At 32.1% G+C, this 23,172-nt stretch overlaps 6 protein-coding genes across 6 annotated transcripts; 5 read left to right on the top strand and 1 right to left on the bottom strand.

Annotated features, from left to right (window-relative positions):
* Nucleotides 1–2,126: 2,126 nt before the first annotated feature.
* LOC139884345 (putative invertase inhibitor) lies at nt 2,127–2,669 on the top strand. The gene has a single exon (XM_071868388.1). It carries the CDS (start codon nt 2,127–2,129, stop codon nt 2,667–2,669), a length of 543 nt encoding a protein of 180 aa, XP_071724489.1.
* Nucleotides 2,670–3,188: 519 nt separating this feature from the next.
* Nucleotides 3,189–5,321, bottom strand: LOC139884355 (bifunctional pinoresinol-lariciresinol reductase 2-like). Its single transcript, XM_071868397.1, has 4 exons — nt 4,989–5,321; nt 4,339–4,579; nt 4,005–4,208; nt 3,189–3,352 (listed from the first exon to the last, which is right to left on the bottom strand). Exons 1-4 carry the CDS (start codon nt 5,319–5,321, stop codon nt 3,189–3,191), a joined length of 942 nt encoding a protein of 313 aa, XP_071724498.1.
* A 1,962-nt stretch (nt 5,322–7,283) lies between these two features.
* On the top strand, nt 7,284–11,123 carry LOC139884356 (isoflavone reductase homolog). Its single transcript, XM_071868398.1, has 4 exons — nt 7,284–7,613; nt 8,535–8,775; nt 10,333–10,536; nt 10,969–11,123. Exons 1-4 carry the CDS (start codon nt 7,284–7,286, stop codon nt 11,121–11,123), a joined length of 930 nt encoding a protein of 309 aa, XP_071724499.1.
* A 2,743-nt stretch (nt 11,124–13,866) lies between these two features.
* On the top strand, nt 13,867–15,349 carry LOC139884344 (expansin-like B1). Its single transcript, XM_071868386.1, has 5 exons — nt 13,867–14,020; nt 14,128–14,234; nt 14,361–14,542; nt 14,744–14,876; nt 15,152–15,349. Exons 1-5 carry the CDS (start codon nt 13,867–13,869, stop codon nt 15,347–15,349), a joined length of 774 nt encoding a protein of 257 aa, XP_071724487.1.
* A 748-nt stretch (nt 15,350–16,097) lies between these two features.
* Nucleotides 16,098–17,081, top strand: LOC139884343 (transcription factor MAMYB). The gene has a single exon (XM_071868385.1). The coding sequence runs from the start codon at nt 16,098–16,100 to the stop codon at nt 17,079–17,081; it is 984 nt and encodes a 327-aa protein (XP_071724486.1).
* Nucleotides 17,082–17,917: 836 nt separating this feature from the next.
* LOC139884342 (uncharacterized) lies at nt 17,918–18,280 on the top strand. Its single transcript, XM_071868384.1, has one exon. It carries the CDS (start codon nt 17,918–17,920, stop codon nt 18,278–18,280), a length of 363 nt encoding a protein of 120 aa, XP_071724485.1.
* The last annotated feature ends 4,892 nt before the right edge of the window (nt 18,281–23,172 follow it).

Below are 23,172 nucleotides of genomic sequence, written 5' to 3'. Positions count from 1 at the left end.
ATAATCGGGAAATGATTGATTAGATAAGGAGCGAAGATTTGGAAAGAATGTCTGTTAAGAAGATTGTGACTAATCATATATGTTCTTAGACCTTTGGAGGAGAGTTTGGTTTTATTAGACAATGTTAACGCAAAGAACGTCAAACTACTTCTCAGTACTCCAAATGAAACCCAATTGTAAATTGAGAAAACCCTAACTTTTGGTCCCTCACGTTTCATCCATAATATTTTTTTAGCCCCTCACGTTTTTCCGTTAGCCTAATAAACCTTCACGTTTCTATATACCCGTCAAATGGTCCCTCTACCGTCAACTTCTGCCATTGAGCACCTATGTAGCACCGCGTGGCGCCAACTCATGCCTAGTCAGCTAACGGAGATATAGAATTTCGACACGTAGCAGTTGACGTATCAAAAATTTGACACGTCAACCACACTTAGTCCATATACAAAATCAAACCGGTTCAGTCCGGTTCAAGCCAATATGATCCAGTTCGATTCGGCCCAATCATATTTAAAAAAAAAAATTGAATTTTTTATAAATTATAAATATTTATTAAATTTATCTTTTAAATTTTCATCATTAAATTAATTAATCATATTTTATAAATAATTCAGTCCTGTTCATTTTATTTCTTTTATAAATTATAAATATTTATTAAATTTATCTTTTAAATTTTCATTATTATAAATTAATTAATCATATTTTATAAATAATTGTTTATAAATTTTTCTATACATTAATCAAAATTTTAAAAACTATTAAAAAATAATGAAAATCTTTTAAATTATTAATATAGAGAGAGCAATTTTCAAAATAATCATTTTTATTATTTTAATTTTAACTACTTTAAAAAATATTTTTTATTAAAATTTAAAACTTTTTTCACCATTTACAATTTTGTTGCAAACTTAGACTAATTGGCCATGTAAAAACGGACTTTTTTACGTAGCAATTCACTTTTTTGACAACTTTATTCGTAAAATGTAAAAAGAAAACTCAAGGCTGGATGGAGCATTAAAGGGTAAAATAGTAAATGTATATTTCGTTTCGAACAAAAGCGCGACGAATGGAATAACTTTTCCCTCATTTAAGACAGTAAGTTTAAAATAATCATTTTTATTTTTTAATTACTTTAAAATTAACTTTTATTAAAATTAAAATTATTAATATAAAGATTGTAAATAATTAGTTTAAATTTAATTTTAATTAAATTTAAAACTATAAAATTAATTTTCATTTTTTTTTAAATTAATTAATGTTTAAATTAAACATGAATTATTTTTAAAAAATTATATTATTTAATAAATATTTATAAATTATCAAAAACAAAATATCGGACCGGACCGGTTCGACCTTGAAACGGACCGAATCGGTTTGATTTTGTGATATGGATTAAGTGTGATTGACGTATCAAATTTTTTATGCGTCAGCTGCCACGTGCCGAATTTCTATAGCTCCGTTAGCCGACTAGGCATGAGTTGGCGCCATGCAATATCACGTAGGCACATGGGAGAAGTTTCACTATAGAGGGACCATTTTGACGGATATAGGAAAACGTGAAGGTTTATTAGGTTAATAAAAAAATGTGAGGGACTTAAAAAAGTATGGATGAAACGTGATATACCAAAAGTTGGATTTTCTCATCGTAAATTTGAGGTGGAATATTCATATTATATCGTCTCTCTACTACAAAATGGAGCATTTTAACACCTTTATTTGATAATAAATTAAGGGTAAAACTTACTTTCTCAAACCACATGTTATAAAACCAAAACTTAGCTTAATTCGATTGAAAGATTATGGGTAACTTGCTGTTGAAGCAATCCTAAATTCTGCTCCCATCCATGTCCAACTTGTTATAGCTGACACTGCCTATAGTTACATTTTGTTTCGTTATAGGAAATTTCCTTCTCGAATATTAACAGCACAAAACAACAAAGTTGGAGATAGAGTTTCAATCAATCACATGCATGGATTTTCTTTGTATATAAACTGACAAAATCAACAATTTTAATTCCAATAACTCGACCAACAAAATAATTTGATCAATGTACCATTTTCATTTCATTAACTTCTTCTTCTTCCTTTTCTTCATAGTAAGCTTCATCCCTAATGAAAATTACTCCATGCCCGTTTTCTCCATATCGACCGATACAATCGACCAAACTTGTAACTCATGTGCTAAGAAATCCAAAGCATTTAGCTACGACGTCTGCCTAGAATCACTCGAGTCAGTTCCGGTGAGTCGCGCCACAAACCTTCAAGGTCTCGCACTAATAGCAATGGAGCTAGCCCTAGAAAATGCGACGAGCACGATTTCAACGATAATTAAGTTTTTGGATAACGAGACTAGTACTTTTGACGATGACCCTTTTGGTTTGGCTTGCATGAAGGATTGTCTAGAATTGTACTCGAATGGGGTGACTACGTTGTTGGAGTCCGTTGGAGATTTTTTGATAGGGAAGTACGACGAGGCTCGAAAGAAGATGAATTCGGTTATGGATGCCACGTCAATGTGTGAAGATGGATTCATGGAGAAGAAATTATTAATAGAAGAAGGGAATAACATGAATTCTAGTCCTTTGACGGAAGAGAATTATAATCTTTTCCAGTTATGTGATATAGCGTTATGCATAGTTAATTTACTTTCTTTATCTCTAGATGTATAAATCTCTCTTTATGTATCAAGTGAATAAATTTTTTAGCTTCCTCATAATAATAAAAAACAGTAAAACTACATTTCCGAATGCTTGTATCTGATCTTGGCATGTGAAACTTCCGGTTATAATCCGCCTCCATAGTGGAGTTATGGACGATGTTACCGATAATACTAATTATTTACCTAATTTAGAGGATCATAGTTTTATCATGGGATTAACCATAGATGAACGACTAAGAGTCGCCGTCTTAATTCAGTAATGATAACACTTTTTCCTCTTAAAGAAAAACATTTTATGCATTTTTATTTCGAAATGTTGGACTAAACAATGGGGCTGGCTAGTCCTTCCCCTCCAAAACTCTCACCTCACACCACACCACAAGGATAAATAAACATACATTTATTGATTCGTTTGGAGAAAGAAAAACACAGATATAGACGTCGCTACGTCCAAAAATACTTACCTCTTTTTCTATGTAAATATTTCCGAACGGATTGTCCTCCACGACGACGTCGATCTCAAATCAATTTACAGATAACGCTTAAGATAATCGTAGACTGAAGTGTATTGGACATCAGGATATAGATTTGATGCTTCTTCGGCATCATCTCCGACTTCGAAATTTGCAAGGCATCCTTCGTAGCATACGTGATAATAATGTGTAAGACCAACTTGCTCTTCATATTTTGCACCTATTAATGCAAAACAAACAAGATATTATTATTATTATCTCAATTTGAAGCCAAAAAATATCATATATCTCTATTATTATTAATAATTAAAAAACGACATAGATTCGAACCAATAATATAGCTTCCATTAATTAATAGTTAAAATAGCAAATTGTTTCTATTTAAACAGTCGGCATAATATGTCTGTTAGTGTTACAACTTACAATAATGTAGTACAAAGACAAAATATTGTGAATATTTGTCATGTGATTTCACTGTATTCCACAGTTCAATAATATTAGATAATTAACCTACACTCTAAATTATTTAAGAATCATACTATACTCTTGAATTTCAGCAATTTCCTCATCAACAGTTTTTTACATTTTTACTTTGAGATCGGTGTAATATATCATCCAACACTTTAAATTGATCAATATATATCTAGCATGCATTTTCGAATTAACTAGTACTACATCCGACCATAAAAAAAAAACTATTACTACATACACCCGTCTAAAATACATGATATTATTTTTATGTTCATACAAATAGATATATATATCAATAATTTTTATTATATATGTCTATTTAGACATATTAAAAATATAAACTATCTTTTATTTTGATACGATAAGAAGTATTCTATAAAAAAAAAAAGTTGTATGCTAACCTTTCATGGAAGCAAGAAAGTCTTCTTTGGATATTTCGAACTTGTCCAATTCTTTTCCAATATAACTCTCCCAAATTTCAACGACTTCTCTCTGAGATAAAATGTTTTTGGGTGGTCGAATGTACAATGTCTTGTTAAGAGTTCTTGGATCATCAATTGTTTTCAACGTGTACATGGCTATATCATCTTCATCAACATAAATACCTGTTAATTATATAATTATACATATTGTTAGCCATTTAAGAATTTTATGATAAATATTGTTTTATAAATTAAATAATTAAGTGTCAGCGAACGTTTCATAAATAGATCAAGTATTTAAATATATAATTACTTTTCTGATTGCCGTCGCCATGCAAGCTTACACGATCCGTCGGAGGAATGATGAAACCAGGTTGACACAATCCGCCAACGAAATAACCAGCAAAGCAGTTTGCCGATACATAAGTGAATGGAATCCCGGCTTCTGCTATTGCTCTCCTTATCACCATTTTATCATCAAATGTTATCCTTCCTGGCTCGATCGCATCCTCCATTCTTGCCGGATCTGTCCCGAATTCTGATGGCAAAAATCTCTGTACATATATACAGTAGTTATTTCTATAAACTATTCTTAATGTAAAATACAATTCTCACTAGCCAAGAACATATAAGCATACAAAAACACTAATTATATATAAACCTCTTAAATATCATATATATTTTTTTGAGGAATATAAATATCATATATTTAAGTTGAACTATAAATATCATAAAATGTTTCCTCTAGGATGATCAAGTACACTACCTTCTAGATCTTCGACTGTCCAAACTATAAAGATCGATACAAAATTCATAACTAGAATATTTCCGATCATAATTAACATAAATAATACTATATCTTCGTCTTCAAATTGATGACGTTTGTATTTTTTTAGATTCATTGAAAAATTGATGTATCTAATTATATTAGAGGAATTCTAAATTGCACAAAATTATACGTACCTTGATATTTCCAGCTTCTTTAATTGCATCAACAAGCTTGAGCTGAAGGAGAATTTGATGGCTTCGAATGTGGACGCCAGAAATTGCACAAATGACAACATCAACTAATTTAACAGCATTGACTAAGCTTTGATGATCGTTGAATGAACCAATGACAAGTTTTGCTCCTTTTTTCTTGAATGACAATAGTTTTTGCACTTTCTCAATATCGACTCCCATATCTTCTCTTTGGAAAACGTATGTTTCGTGACCTAAACCTAAACTTGCCTTCACCAGTCTTTTTCCCAGGTAGCCAGTCCCCCCAACTATCAGAACTTTGCTCTTGATCTCCATCTCTCTCAATATTTTGCGCTGCATACCTATATGTAATTATATAAATTTGCCGGTTTTATCGATGATTAATTATTGTCATGTAGCCTTTAAAAAAAATATATTATCATGTAGCCGATCGAGTAGTAACCTAATGGTTCGGCATCTAGGGAGGTTGGAGGTTCAACTCTTGATAGCGGATATTGAAGATTTATGGGTAAAATTGTATTAATAATATATATTAAAAAGAAAATTGCTGTCATGTAGTTTGTGTCCTTTTTCTTTGATTGAATAAAGAAAATTATTTGTAGTTTAGCTTGGCAGAAAACTATATAGACAGAAACTTGCTTCAAGTCAAATAAATAATGTATGAATAAGCTTCACGTTAAAATTTTGGCAGTATGTACCTATATCGATCATAGGTAATATTAAATTGTTAGCCCTACCAAAGTTTATCAAGTTCTGAAATTTCGAAAGAAATTAAATCAAGGATAAGATATTCGAGAATGTCTTATTTGATGAATGTATTCAGGTAGATGAGGTGGCTTATTCAGCTATTTTGTTTGGAAATTAAACTAAGCATTATTTCTAACCATCAAAGAAATAAAAATGATAATCAAGACGCAACACAAGTAGTTGAGCATTGTCTTTATCTAGAATTCGGAATATTTAGTCGGATCATCCTCCAAACACAAAATAAAAGATACGTAAATGGGCTTTCAAGTTGGGCTTTAAAGGTTTGTATTGGGCCGGTTTGTTATACTGTAAGTAAAATGAAGCAAAATAATTGAGGTCCGTTTGTGAGGCAACAAACAAGAGCATATCATGGGCCTTAAGTTGGGGCCGTAAAGGTTCTTTGGATCCGTATATTTTCTTAACCAGTTTCTGTTGGAATGCACTGTTATTGCTTAATAAAATGGATCTATTTTAAAATAACGATTCAATAAAGATAACAAATGAGCACATTTCGATGCAATTTACAATGTACTAGCTAACAAACAAGTACTCTCATTCTTGGTTCAAAATATGGTGTAATGAAAATTGCGAATCATTTGGAATAAACCAAAACAAATTTCATTAAGCGATACTTGAAGTAGAACGGAGAAAGTATACAATAAATTCATATTATCTTTTATTTTTTATTACAATATAATAGTGAGTGTGCGGAATACACAATTCGAACCCATCACCTTACATCATCTTAGGAATGAAGAGGTATACTCAACTAAATTATCATCGAATTTGTATGAACTTTATATTTTGATTAAAAGATTTCGAACCTATGTTTGGAATTTGGATAATTAGCAAATGATGTGTTAATGGGCCTCCAATTTATCGTCCAAATTCGTTCGAGATAAAGCCTCACATACAAATTTGTAACATTTCGACCTAATGCATTAGTAGGCGGTTTTGTTGACAAACAGCCATGAATGGTTGACTTATTTTGCATTTCATAAAGAGTACCTACTTCTTAATTAGCTGTCAATATCTCCTCAAGTCTAAAACTAATCAAATCCCATTTTTTTCCTAAAATATAATTTAATGTGAGATTATTTTTTATATTATCTTAGAACTTTACATTGTTCCAGATGTTGTGTATATATATATATATATATAGTAATATGACTAATATCAATTTGAAAATCTGAAATATATTAATCGGCATCACAACAACGTTAGACCTATCTAGCTAACACAACAACCACCATTTCATTATTATTTTTCTAAACAAATCGAGTTCACTATAGTTGAAATTTAGCAATATTATATATATAGAGACATCCCTTGCACCAACCACACTAATTAAAGAGTAGATTGTATTCTAGAAAAAGAGATCGAAGAAAAGATCGAGTAAATTATACTTCACACTAGCATCAACCAACAACCCCAAACTACAAACTATATATATAGCCAAACCTACATATGGATCATCAAGATAAATTCATCATTTCAAGTTTTCAACATACAAAAAAAGTAAAAAAAATTATGGGCAAGTGTAGGGTTCTTATTGTGGGAGGAACGGGATACATAGGGAAAAGAATAGTAAAGGCGAGCTTAGATCAGGGCCATCCAACTTATGTGATCCAACGGCGAGAAATCGGCCTGGACATCGATAAATTACAGACGTTGTTGGAATTCAAGAAGCAAGGAGCTCGTCTCGTACAAGCTTCGTTTGATGATCATCAAAGCCTTGTGGATGCTGTTAAAATGGTAGATGTTGTGATTTGCACTATGTCTGGTGTCCATTTTCGTAGCCATAATATTCTTTTGCAGCTTAAGCTTGTTGAAGCCATCAAAGAAGCTGGAAATGTTAAGGTACATATATGTTATAATATTCTTTTATGACTATTTTTCTTTCATTTATTTTCACAAGAACAACTTTCCAGTTAATTATTCGAACGGATCGACGTCTACCACGCGAGCACTTGACACGTGTAATTTTTAGGATATACGGGAGGTTTAATTATATTACTAATAAAGGAATATGAAATCTTGAAGGAAAAGAGATATATTGATATATTATCTTACGTGAATCTCGAATATTATATGGGTTAAGTTCAGATATGTATATTGCTTACTTATATGGTACACACGCATACATTATGTATACACGAGAATTTCTCCCGAACAGGAAAAACTTTACGTACATTACAACGAACCCAATCATGACGATATATACTGCTAATAATTTAAGATGTATATCGTTTTCTAAAGATTGCATAAAGATTCAGATTTCTAAATAAAATAGTGTATTGCGGTCGCAAAGATCAATTTCTCTACATAACATATATAAATGCAAACCTTATTATATACATAGTTTTAGTAACAAATCCTAAACTGAATAAAAGCAAAAGATTTGAATTCGTAATATATTTGAATGTGTTATTTAGCATGTCTACATCATATGCATGTGCTGTGGTTTTATATGTCTTCTTTTTACTTTTTAAAACTGAAAGCAAAAAACAGTCGATCGATGTTTCTAATCCTAAACAAAAGCAAAAGATTTAAATTGTTCCTTTTTGAGTTATCAACTCCAGAATCTAGAGAAACCACCGGCATCAGCCGCGGCCGCCATCGTGATTATTTAACAAAATACTGTAGTTATTATGGATATTTTAGTAAAAGGTATATATATTTTTAATTTTTCAAAAAATAAAGAAATTCTGAATCTGCATGTATTATGATATGAGAAGGGAGTAATTTTTTTTTTCTTTGCGTATTGTTTAAAATGGGCAGCGGTTTTTGCCATCTGAATTCGGAATGGATCCGGGTCGAATGGAAAACGCAATGGAACCCGGAAGAGTGACATTTGATGAGAAAATGGAAGTTAGAAAAGCAATAGAGGAAGCCAATATTCCATACACTTATGTAGTGGCCAATTGCTTTGCTGGTTATTTCGTCGGCAACCTCTCTCAAATGGATTCTCTTATTCCACCCACAGAAAAAGTGCGATTTTATGGAGATGGAAATGTCAAAGGTACTCATTGATTTTTATTTCAATTTTCTCATTTCTTTTTCAACTACTTATCACAGGAAATTACATATGTAATTTAAAAAAAAATTAGGTGAACATTTGGCCGGAAAAAGTTGGAGAGGTAAACATTTGTAGTTGGACCGGAAACGGCGTTTCCGGTCCAAGAATTAATTAGCGTGTTAATTAAGACTAATTATAATCGGAATTGGGATTCTCGGTCAAACCGGTTGACCGGGTTTCCCATTTCCGGTTTTGATTTTTTTTTTCGCCGGCCCGATTTAGAAAAATCACGATTACGGAAAATTTAGGCCGAATTAGAAAAATCTAAAGCTGCCATCGTGTTCGTATCGAAGAAACGAGTCGAACGGTACCGGACTTGAAGCTCGACGTCGCCGGAATATCGTCGGCCCGATTTGATTAAATCACGATTACGGAAAATCTAGGCCGAGTTAGAAAAATCTAAAGCTACCATCATGTTCGTATCGTCGAAACGAGTCAAACAGTCCCGGACTTGAAGCTCGACGTCGCCGGAATCGGCGAGAACGGCGAAGAACAGAGGATGGCGTGACGAAGAGAGAGAAATCCGACGTCCTAGGTTGAAGACGCGGTTCGAACCGAACCGGTTCGGTTTTTTAAACCAGTTTTAATGTCAAATTACCAGCATACCCTTCAATTTTTAAAATAATTACAGAAAAATTAACGCGTCAGATTTTTGGTCAAAGGCTACTTTTGTCATTTCGCACTTTTTAAATCAGACCAGTTTGGTTCAATTAAAATCAATTCGGTTCAGTACAGAACCGGTTTTCCCGAACCTAAACTCAGAACCAATCATTTATTTTTAAATCTTCCGAACCTAATATAACCTAAAATATATGTTCCGAACCTACGAAATTTTTACAGTAATTACACGTAATTATTTAGAAACAAATCGTGTAAAAATATTATCTAAAACCGGTAATGGCATTACCGGTTTTAATTACCGGTTTTAAGTAAAACCGGTTATCCCGATTCCGATTTTAACTAATTAATCACCCTCCGTAATCGCAATTAGTCGGACCGGAAACGCCGTTTCCGGTCCGACTATTTGATGTTCACCTCCCTCCAAAAAAGTACACAAAAGTACTGTATCCCTACTTATCATATCAACCATTATTACAAGTACTAAACAAATGAGGCGTGTAGTAAATTTGACGAAAAACAAAGGGGTTGATTTTTGTAAGTACGAAATGGGAATTGTAGCAAATGAAAAGAGTTATGACATCATCATTTATCATTATTGGGATTAATTAACATAATCGCATCAAGGCGTGATCTAATGACTAGCTATAAGCATTTCCTCATGTTTGAGAGAGTGGACTCGAATTTTGAAGAAATAAAATTTTAAGTGGATAAATTATAGTAGGTATATCTTAAAAAAGAAATTAACATAATCATATAAAATATACTATATTTATATATGTGTACTCAGTTATAAATAGGTTTTTTTGATTTTCTTATCTACAACTGTAGTTTTGAAGTTGGAATCTTAGATCTTGTGACTGATGACTTATATATGATCAGGGGTGTTTATGGATGAATATGATATTGCAACATACGCAATAAAAACAATAGACGATCCTCGCACATTGAACAAAACTCTCTATGTTAGACCTCCTGGAAACATTCTCTCTCAAAGAGAATTAGTAGAAATCTGGGAGAAGCTCACTGGAAAGAAATTGGAAAAGATCTATGTCTCTGCTCAAGAATTTCTCGCCCCCATCAAAAGTAAGTTCAAAAATATTTAATCATCTGTACATTAGATAATTGTCATTCTGACCTTTATTAACATCGTAGTTTAAATTATAGGATTTTGACATGATGATTTAACATCTCGTTCTTTAAAATATTGGTATTTAGGGTTACGTCTCCGACTTTTAGGAATGGAACAAATTTTGTGCCGCCGACAGCTACAACAAGAAATTTTTTTTATAATTGTTGGCTCGATTATCGAGGGATACCCATGAGATAAAAAAAACAAATACTGTAGTATGATTTGAATTTTGTCGATTTACTTGAAATAAACCTCTCTGAACCACTTCAAATTCCAACATTAATAATTGATATGTAATTATTTTTTTTCAGTAAACACCTAACCCTATCTTATCATTCATTAATTGAATTGTTGAATTACTTTTCTGAGTTTGTTCAATAATTTAGGTTTGGACTTTGCGAGCCAAGTTGGAGTGGGTCATTTCTACCATATATTTTATGAAGGTTGCTTGACAAACTTTGAAGTTAAAGAAGAAGCCTCCAAGCTTTATCCTGAAGTTGATTACAAACGCATGGATGAATACTTGAAACTCTACGTTTAAGTGTGCTATTATATTTATTCTAAAAAAAAAGTGTGCTAGTAATTTCTTTTTGTATTCGAACTTTACAAACATAATACAATATTTTTTTTATGATAAATCCAAAAAATGGGAATAATAATTAAAATGCATCTATATAATTTTATTTTTATACACAGCCGAACTTCTTTTTTTGAAGTAATACACACAACCGAACTTCAATAATTAACTTTGTATTTTCACGATATTAATAGAAATGTGATAGTTATTAGATATATGGATGTATCTCATATTGACCATTCATCAAAATGTGAATTGATTTATATACCAATCGATATAAATCAATTTACACTTTGATAAATAGTCGATATAGGATACACTCATATATATAATAAGATGGGACCTTGAGAGCAAGCAGATACAGCAAAAAATAGATACGACTTTTTGAATCATATACTCTGTATATATATATATATATTTGAACTTATATACTGTATATATCTTACAACTTGGAGAAATTATCAAAAATAAAAATGAAAAAATAAAAATTTGGAGAAGCTATACATATATTTCCTAGTTAAATTTGGGCTTCCGAATTGAAAAAATTGGGCTTATCCTTAAGCTCGTTGTCTTTAGTACTTGGGCTGAGGCCTGGATTTAGAGGCTTACCCAAAAGAGTAAATGTATATATTCTTATTTTAGATATAAATTAATATTTTCTCTGATCTACTTCATGTGTCTCGTAATAAAATTTATTTTAGTCCACTTCAAATGTCATTTTATAAAATTCATATATATTTGAGCTATTATTTTCTACTATTATCTTATTTTCTTGCATTTATTTCAATTAATATTGTATTTTAAATAAATATTTATGATTTATGAATAATAAATGATAGATAGACAAGTAATTTTTCTTATCGTTAATTATTTTCTTAAGATTTACAACTTTTATTACGAGACACTTGAAGTGGACAGGAGGGAGTAAACATTTATAACTTACACTCAATTACGTGGTATTCATTTTTTTTGAAATCAATTACGTGGTATTCAAACAACTTTTAAAGAGTAGTTTTTCGTAATAGATTAATTAAATGAAAGTTAAAGAATGTGAATGCGAATTTGTGCCAAATGGATATCACTAATTCATCATGATTCATATTCATATATCATGCTATATATAGACGTGGACTATATATCCATTAAAAAAAAAGACGTGGACTATACATACCGATATAATATAATATGAATGTCTATTTTAATTATTCTGCCTAGATAACCTCCATTTGATTATTTCTCCTTTTTATTTTTTGCAATTTGCATCATATATATATATGTATATGTATGTATATATAATAATGAAGAAAATACCTATCATATGTGAAAATGTATTGAATAATTAATGGGGAATGAGAACAGAACCAACGATGAAATTGAAATGCACGATATATATGGCGGTCGATTTTAGTTTAGTCTTCGGTGCAAGAGCGCCTAACTGTCACCATTTCCTCGATTGATCGTAACTTCTCTATCAAGCTAGCTAGCTCCTCTTCAATGACTTTTCAGTTTTCTCATTCAAAGATTTCTTGCCGCCGGTTACGTATATCAATATGTTAGGCACCATAGCATACATATCTACGTACGAAGATTCGGTTAGTGGTGGAGCTAGGACCTGAGTTTAATAATAGAATATTTAAATTTATGAGGTCAAATAATTTTAAAATAAATTCAAATTAATTTTAAAATGAACATACAACACATATTTCAAATTACAATAGATTCATATAAAGGGTGGCTCCGATTTGCCCCTGCTCCTCGTTCAAGTAATTTAAATATCGACGATTACTTTAGCTGGGAAAAAAGAGAGAGGTTATATATATTTGATAAAAGAGAGAGATTGAGGGTACCCCAATTACAAAGAGTAGAGAACGGATTTCTGATTATATATTATAGTGCATAACGATGTGTTGATTTGTTTGTGTTTCTTCGAATACTCGGCTGTTTCGTAGAATTAAATAAGTTAAGCATTTTTGAGAATATTTGTAGCTGTGATAATTGTCTAATTAGTAGTGTCTTTCAAAATCAATTTTTTAAGTCTAAAATCAAAAATAATTTTTCTTCTTCTTCAATATCGAGAACTGGAAGACTAGGGGCAACATGTCATATATAACTGTTTATTGGGTCTCTAAATATTCAAGTCGGAGACCACCATATAGACGAACTCAAATCAGTTGGGATAATAGAGGCCTATTTTAGGGATAATTTGTACTCAAGCTGATTTTCTATTGATATATATATATATATAGAGTTCTAAAATAATAAAATATAAATATGTTATTTTGTTTGAAATCCACAGGAGAATTTCTCCACGAAAATATTTAGGGATTTTTAAAATTATTTGACATTAAAATAGTTAAACTAATGACGTCTTTAATAATAAAAAAAAACTAAAGAATGTGTGAGTGCGAGAGTCAAAACTAAAGAATATGAATATTCCAAAACATATTAAACTCTCAATAGTAAAGTCTAAGAGGTCATATATTGAAATCTATTTAATTAATTAATTAGAAAAATGTCAAACTTGGAAAAAGTTTACCAACTGAAAGCGACCTAACCTTTATGCTCAATATAAATACTGCAATCCTTTGGTTTCGATCTTCATGTACTATAATAATTCATTAACTATTAATTTCTATAATAATAATAATCATTACTTTTCATACATACAAGCTCGATCGATCGTTCACAATAATATTATAATTAATTAATGGCTCAGCATCCTCTTAAGTCATCCCTAATAACGTTTATCTTATTAGTCACAATATTGTTTCTTGTTCAAAGTACTCTAGCCGAGGAAGAAGAAGCATTTATTCAATCCCGAGCAGCTTATTATCCTAACTCTGAAGAAAATGGATCAGATAGTAAGAATTATCGTTAATTAAACTAAACAATTACAATATTTCATCATACACTGATATATATATATATATATACTTAATTTCTTTGTTCTTAATTAAATCTTCAATAGGAGGAGCTTGTAGTTATGGTACATTTGGAGCAACATTGAACGGTGGAGATGTTTCGGCCGTTTCCAATCTCTTTCGCGACGGTCTTGGTTGTGGTGCTTGCTATCAGGTATAAATCCATAATTATTTTCTTAATTAATGAAGTTTTTTTTATATAATAATTAATGAAGTTAAATTAAGCTCATTTGTAGTTATTTAATTATCTATAATCATGCATGTACTTATATTTTATAAGGTAAGGTGCAAAAATGGATACTATTGCACGGACAAAGGAGTGACCGTTGCTATTACCGATCAAGGGTCGAGTGACAATACCGATTTCATTATGAGTAAAAAAGCTTTCTCTAAGATGGCGAAGACAACCGATTCTGCTCAATCCTTACTTTCACTCGGAATTGTCGATATAGAATATAAACGGTATGTTTATGAGTAACAACCTCAGACTCTCAAACACAAACAAATCTTCAACATATAATAATCGAGATTGATTTGAACTATAAAAAATAAAATGAATCAAATGATCAATTAGTGTATGAAATTTCTTGTCATATTACTTAATAATGATAATATTTATTGACTAATTAATTAAGTTTTGATATTTTTGTTATTTTTTTGTAGTGTGTCATGCAGCTATCCAGGTAAAAACATAACAATAAAGATAGATGAGAATAGCAACAACCCTTATTATTTAGCTTTCGGCATTTGGTATCAACAAGGTGACAAGGACATCACTGCTGTCCAACTTTGTGAGGTACGTAATACTAAATATATGTAATCGAAATTTCGTATTTATAACTACAAAAATTCTTAATTAGTAATTTCAGTTTCAGCTTTCATTTCTGTTTCACCATCAATTTCCTGATATAGATGATCTCTAAACAAATCCTAATTACAGAAAAATCATGACTAGTTAGTGTTTCTTTTTTTTGTTTATGCATGATTAAAAAACATTATACTACATTTGATAACATAGTTACTTATGGGGTATTAAATTTAATTAACTGACTTAATTGTTGTATTTGGCAGACTCAAAACCAGGTATGCAAGCTCTTAGATAGAACATATGGAGCGATATGGACGACAACATCACCCCCGACTGGAGAATTGTCTTTAAGGATGTTATTTAGCGACGAAGATGATGACACGTGGCTTATTCCGATCAATAACATACCAAAACATTGGCAACCTGGACAAAGCTATGATACTGGAGTACAAGTTAACTGATGACTTGTTAAGCAAGCTTCTGCTACTTCATAATACTGGATAATTAATTGATCATAGTTAAGCTATGTAGAAGAATGAAAAAAAATAAGAACTTAGAAATGTATCCCAATAAGACGATAAATTTTGTTTGGTGTGATCATTGTATTGCTACTTTTACGACCATTACTGATTTAAATTGTTCGATATTTATTTTCCAAAATAAAATTACGAGTGTTTAATTAATATAGTTGGGTCTGAAGATTATAATATAGTGTTCTTTATATGATTATTATGATTTAATTGTTGTTTTTGTTGGTAGATAGGAATTTATGGTTATTTTCAATACTCGCACTTTGTGGTATATTTAATGGTATTGTCTGTTATTTGATCAAATTTTCGTGTAATTCATCTAGTCGAATTGAGGATTATGTTTAATTAATTGACACAGATTCGATCAGGAATAAACTTAATTAATAAAATTATTATATTTATCAAGAAAAATATTATTATTTTTAGATAAAAAAAAAAATATTGTGAACGTAGAATCTTATGACTTGTGAGGCTGGTAAAGTCCATCCTTTTCTACCATCACGTGAAATTTCTTTAGTAGTCAAAGGACTCATATGTAATGTTAGTAGTTCAAGGACTCAATTGAGATTTTTAGAATAGTTAAAGGACTTTTCTCCCAAAAGAAAATTGAGTTCATCTTCGAAACATGAAAAATCACATCTTTTCACAGAGCGAGCTGAATACAATTTCTTAAGCTAGAATGGATTTCTTCGATGAGGATAGTATCAGGCCAAGGCTCGTATTCCAATCAAAGCAATTATCGTCTTCTTCCTTAGATCAGCAACAACAAGATCAGCTTCTACAAAATCAAAAACCCACCAAGCTATTTCTCTTCTTCACAATCACGATCTCTTCAATTCTGCTGATTTCTTCATTCCTATACTTCAAAACAGAGCCTTTCCAGTCTCTCGTCTTCTGGGTCTCTCTCGCTTTCCTCATCGGACCATTCGCTCCGTCTGACATCACCGGCGGCAATGTCCGTGTCGGTCACGGGTCTATTATTGAATCAGAGGAGCCCATCGCCGATGAAGCCGATAAGATTCAATCTGAACCGAAAAGGAAGACGATCCATAAAAGACCCAATTCGAATCCAGGTATTAGATCTGAATCTTCGCCATTTCCTGTTATTGAATCGAATGGGGTAGGGTTGAATTTAGGGATCAATCGAGAGAAAAACGACGTCGTTTCGAAAGAGAAGGGTAGTGTAGAGTTGGTGGAGGAGACAGATTGGACCGATGAGGATTTCGAGATGTTGAAGAAACAGATTGCGAAAAATCCGGTTGGAAAACCTAAAAGATGGGAGGTAATTGCAGAAGCTTTTAAGGGAAGGCATAGAATGGAGAGTGTGATTAAGAAAGCTAAAGAAATGGGTGACCGGAAATCGGATGATGATTATGCATTGTTCTTGAAGAACAGGAAACCAATGGATAGGAAATCGGAGGGTGAAATTGAAACCAAATCGGAAATCGAAAGTAAAAATGAGAATGGCGCTAATGGAGGATGGAGTAGTGGGGAAGACATTGCATTGCTTAATGCACTTAAAGTGTTTACGAAAGATGTGCCAATGAGATGGGAGAAGATTTCGGCTTCTGTGCCGGGGAAGACCAAATCGGCTTGTATGAAAAGAGTTGCTGAGTTGAAGAAAGGTTTTCGCAGCTCAAAAGCCAATGCCAGTGAGAATTAGGAGGAAGGAGCAGTCGAAATTCGAGATTTTGATCTTAGGAGGATTTATAAATGATGAGGTAACTTAATACAATTACCGAATTCTTTCGAATCAGAAATTATAAATGCGCTTTTGAGTTATACTATGATTGTTGGAAACTTTACCTGTGAAGATTATAGTTGTATGGAGATTTTGTTGAGATAAAGTTTTAACTTTTACTATATTAGTATTAGAAATTGCTTTTCTCTGCTTTAACTGGAATTGTTTGATTATGTTCTGAACAAATGCTTTGTGTCTATGGTAGCACACTGATAGAATAACCGGTTCGTACTCCTTAATGCCATTTCTAGACTATATCCAAAACTGGGTAGTTATTCCGATCCATTAGTCTTATTTTAAATTAATGCATAAACTTAGAAGATTGGCATTTGCTAAGATTTGAGATTGAAAGGTGATAATATGAACTTGCACACTTCTCACTGCTGAAAAAAGAGCATGATCACTGATCATGAAACGTTTGAAGGTAAAAAGTATCCGCCGTCCAAAACGCCATGTGAAAATAGATCCTTTAACAGTTTTGATTTTCTTATTTTAGACCCTTTAACTTATTTTTCATACGTGTGAGTCGAGACCGTTTTCTTCCCAGCAACAACCTCATTTCTACAACTTCGTCAGAACCCTAAAATCCTTTCTCGTTATCTTCAACTCCTCTCACCTGTAACTCATTGGAAATACACAGAAACAGATAGTAGGACGGAAGGAAGAAAAAATAAAAATAAAAGAGGGTTTCTAGAGGGATTTTGATACTGTATGTTGTTTTCATAATAAGTGACCTAACTCTCCACGCTCCACCTGAGATGGGTCCTTTGGGAGCTGCGGAGGATTCCTATCATGCAGAAGCCATTGCTGTGTGGAGGGCGATATCCTGGGCTGCAAGCATGGGGATTCAATCTGTGGTTGTAGAGGGAGACTGCCTCTTACTCATTGACGAGCTTTGTTCCAGTTCGGCTAGTGCGACTTCAACGGGTTACTTGGTGGACAAGATCAAGGCTGGTACTGTTTCTTTCCTTTTATGTTCTTTTTCTTTTGTTAAACAATCTGGAAATGAACTAGCTCATGGACTAGCAAAACAGTATACTGGACCTTCGTTTACTTCTACCTGTTTTCCTCTGGTGAGCTGCCTGAGGCAGTTGCTGACATTATCGGTATGGAAATTTTGAGTGAATGAAATTGGGCTTATGCCGTTTTATCAAAAAAAAAAAAGGGCAATTTTTTTACTACACATAAATCCCCACAACATATATTTCAGTCTCCATTAAAAAAAAATGTTATTTATGTAGGATACTCTAAATATTTCAACTCATACAACACTGAACAATCGAATAGATGAAGTCCACGGTCGAACAGATGAAGTCCAAGATTGGAATTAGATCAATTTCCTCCTTTTCAGATTGCGGCATCTGTGTGATTACACTCTGATAAACTCCTTGAACTTGACTGCCAGTTGCCGTCGCCGTTGCCACATTCTCGTTGCCGGTTGCTTGAGGTTGAGACGTAATTTCTTGAGATCCACTACTGCATGATCTTTTATATATCTGATATATACCACTAGAGAGAAGAATCAAGCGCCTATAACTGTTATGAGAACGGTAACAGTATTATCCGGGTTCAAGCCACAATTACCGTAAGTAGCACAAGGCGGCGGCTGTGGCGCTCCAATTCTAGGAATTGAAGGTGGTGGAACTTCGTATGTAGGATTGCAGATGTTTGGACAGAAAAATGCACACCCTGGAGCACAATAACTTGACTGGCTTGAAGCCTCGCAAGAGTTTTGGCAAGACGATGGAACTTGCTGCAACTTCCTAAGCATTATTATTATTATTATTATTGTTATTATTATTACTTGCCAGACAATAATTTCATGATAGAATTTTGTGAGATATAAGGTGAGGATATTGTTCGAGGAAGTTTCGAATTTTTTTTAGTTTTAATTTTTTTCGAAAGCTCCGTCTTGGATTGGTTTCTTAATTCGTCTTTTGCAGTATAGAGACATCTTTCAAATAATCCATATGAAACACGACATATGTATGAACAACATGAAATTATGAAGGCAACTTCCTTAAACTCCAAGCTATTAGAATTATGATTATTAACAGAGGAAACAGACTAGGAAATGTACTTTAAAAACATATTTATCTTTGATTAACGAAGTTTAATTATACCTTTGGCTTTCATTAACACTAACGTGCGAGAGATACATATGTTTTCAGAGTAAATAAAGTTTCATCTTTTGTCTATACGCGAAGCTAATTATAGTCTGTTAACTCAAGTTAATTACCGGAGTATATATAATTAGCCTCAAAATCCCAAAATAGTTTCTCGTTGTCTTGAAAATAGAGAGGAAAAATAAAGAGAGAAGCTATTGACACCACAATGAAGCTTAATTTAAGAATTAGCATCTCAAAGATACAGCCAAACCACTCATTATATATGAACAAACAGAAATGAAACGTGCTGAACAAGGCTACAACTCGGGATCAAGAAGCTTCTACAGAAGCCTACAATACGGGATCGGAAAGCCGATAAACAAGACTAAAACACGAGATTGAGAAGCTGTTGATTAAACAAAACTACAACTCAGGATTAGTTAGCTGTTAATTAAACAAAGCTACAACTCGGGAAAGTAAAGCGATAAACAAGGCTACAACTCGGGATTGAGAAACAGTTAACAAGCCTACTCTCGGGAATCATTCTTGCCTTATCTGGTTTCTGCTAGGCGAATATGATACAAACAAAAATGATACAAACTTCAACGGCTTCCTCAATACATACTCCAAAATGATTCAAAAAATTTGTCACTTAACAAACTTTTAACAAACTATGCCGATATACAAACATTTAAAGCATTTTCGAGTGCATAGAGTAGGACTCTCATCAAAATTTTGAGAGTAGCGAACTTTACACGATCATAGAGTTCCGTTAGCCCTATGAAATGCAATGGAAGCTTTTTTTTATCACCCTGTGAAATTTCGTTGATCAGAATGTTCTTGTGGACGAATTACTCGGCACTGAATTCAAGAATGCATGTAAATCAGAAAGTTGTCTGCCCACTGAAGGATGGATCTATAAGTAGTGTAGGGGAGCAGAAATTAGGACTATATTTTGAAAATAAATAAATTATATAGACAAAAAAATTATAATGTTAGGTAGAAAATATTATACTTATTACATATTTAAATTATATATATTATGAATATATGTAGAAGTTAGGAGAGCAACAACGTGATTATGATTTAATAATAAACATAGATTTTATGCTAGAAATATGGGTTAATATTTAAAAAAGTTATGAATACTAACATAATAATACAAACTTCATATAAATTTTATGCTAAAATTAAAAATATAATATTACAACATAAATTATAAAATTATTTATTACAACATATACTAAATAAAAGATATATACTACCTCCATTTTTAAGTAGAAGTCGTTTTGACATTTTAGATACATTCATTTTTGAATGAATCTAGACAATATGGAGGGAGAAGTTAGTAATAATTCTAATATTCTATAAGGAGTATTGAAAATTTGGCTGAATTTAAACTTATTTAAACCCCATTTTATATATAATCAATAAATTTAATTAATTAAGATTTCTTAATAAAATGAAATATGACTTTTTTTATTTTTTCAAAGTTTCTAGTTCTTCACATTGAAAGAGAGCATATTGTATAACATTCACCTTAAATTCTTGAGTTGTAGATTGTGTGGTACTAAAAAAATTAAAAATGTGATTCATGTATATATTCTTATTATTTATATAAAGTTATACACTTTAAATGTAATTAAGAATATTAGAATAAAATTTTACGAATCCATATAATTTATTATTAACAATTAACTTGTTAAAATATTAAATATAGGTAAAATAATTTTTTTAGAAATTAAAATATTTTTGATATAAAAAAATTCGCGGTGCGACATAAATTTTGAATATCTAATATATAATTTATTTAATAAAAAAAATATTATATCTAAACTTATATTACATTTACTTATTTAGTCGTCTATTTATATATTATAATTATGATACATAAAATTTGGACCCCCTAATTTGACATTGCAATAGTAATATATTATATATCGTGCGGGCTAGCTTTTTGGGCTAGATCCGTCGCTGACCGACTCCATTTGAGCATTTGATCTTCTGCTTCTTTCATTAGAAGTGAATGCACATCCAATGAATGATAATACTACCCAATTCACTTTACATTAAAAGAAGCAAAGGACCATTTATCCTAATGACATTACATATGCATCTAGCGAGTGATAATCATATTCAAGGAGCATACATTTTGCAAAGAGTCAAATTAAAGGTCACTCTGATCCCATACCTGAGAAATTCCTTTGCATGAATCAGGTAAATTTGCGTTTTATTGATCGCCCTCTTTCGCAGCTGCGATCTTCAATCGAGTTTCTAATGGACCAAAAAGGGAAATTAGCAGTCATTTATTTGTCTTGTGTAACAAGCTACATATATAGAATCGGCCAAATAAGATATACCCAGTTATCTATCATTTACATTCAAAGAGACAAGTTATATTTTCCACTTGCATTACTCAAATATCTGTATTCTATAATCATATTTTTCTATACCATCATCTGCTAAACTATATTCCTTCCGTTTGTTAATAGATGTTTTTTTTACACATTCAAAAGGAGACGTATTGAATCAATAGTAGTGAATATTTATGTATAACTCTTTTTGAATGTATTTAGAAAACTAAAAATAATGTATTAACAGGCGGAGGGAGTATATATTCAGAATTCCATTATTCGTTTTTTTTTGTGTTCTTTATTCGAGCGCCTCCAGAATGAGTAGCAGGATCAAAATGTTTTGGATTCTAATTAAACAAACTCTGTTATAGATTTATACTAGATCACAAGGAGACACCAAGCTCCCCCTTTGTTGATCATGACTGTAAAAGATATTTTCAAAACTCCATTTTAATGGGGGAGTTAGTTTGATCTCAGAATCAATTAATTTGTCCGTATGTTTTCATGCGAGTGGACTTGAGGAGAGTAAACTTTTTTACTTTTCTGCTTTTATGTTATTGTAACTTACATCAGAAATGAAAAGAAGTGATTTCAAGCAGTAAATGTTTCAATATTTGATCGTGTGCTTAATCATGGATAATTGGAGAAGCTGATAGGATTAGAACTTAGAACACTTCATTTCTCAGGTTCCTAATTACTTTATCCATTTCTCAAGGTTCTATGTACAATATTCTTGTCAATTTCATTGTCCGAGACCAACTAAATGAGATTCATATCCAATTGAAAGGCCAATCCTTATTTATCTATTTATTTTCATAAAGCCTTGAAGGTGATACTGACTGTAGTCACAGGTTAAAACAACAAGTGTGCTCACAGGAGCCTGTTAGCACAGCAATATAAAACACAGTGCAGAAAATAAAAGGCACACACGATATGTTTACGCAGTTCGGTTTCCCTACATCTGCGGGGCCTAGCCCAGAGGTAAAACAGGATTCCACTATCTTTGTAACAACAGGACAGTACTCGGGTTACAACTCGCTCATATATAACCTACCTCCTATTTTACTAAGTGTACTCTTTGTTCTTACCTCACACTGCCTACACTCACCTAGTCTAGGACTTACACGATGTGCCTTACCAATACGGGCAAGGGCTTCTTACAACCCTCTTTCAGATTGCAAGTATTACAACACAATGCACTGTGATAACAACTCTCAAAGTTTGGAAGTGCTCTCGTTTAAGTACAAGGAAGAAGGTGAAGAAGTGCTTCTTTTGATTCGTCTCTTCGTCTTCTTTATATAGTCTTCAGGCCGAATCAAAACAGGAATACAATCTCCAGAATTAACTTCAGCATCACCTTCACGAGATTCCCCAAAACGGAATCAAATCATCTTGGCAAATGGTTGACTTCTCTTTTAGTAGCTTGTTTCCTATTCCGAAAAAGAAACAAAGTAATACTCCATTCAAATCAAATCTTCAACCAAAACGGAATCAAATCAGCCAAGTTAAATAATATAACTAGTTTCCCAAACGGACTGTATGAGGATCGGA

The sequence above is a fragment of the Rutidosis leptorrhynchoides genome, unplaced genomic scaffold (genome assembly GCF_046630445.1).
Source record: "Rutidosis leptorrhynchoides isolate AG116_Rl617_1_P2 unplaced genomic scaffold, CSIRO_AGI_Rlap_v1 contig54, whole genome shotgun sequence".
In the NCBI taxonomy this organism is placed as follows: domain Eukaryota; kingdom Viridiplantae; phylum Streptophyta; class Magnoliopsida; order Asterales; family Asteraceae; genus Rutidosis; species Rutidosis leptorrhynchoides.
This window is presented reverse-complemented; position numbering and strand designations above follow the sequence as displayed.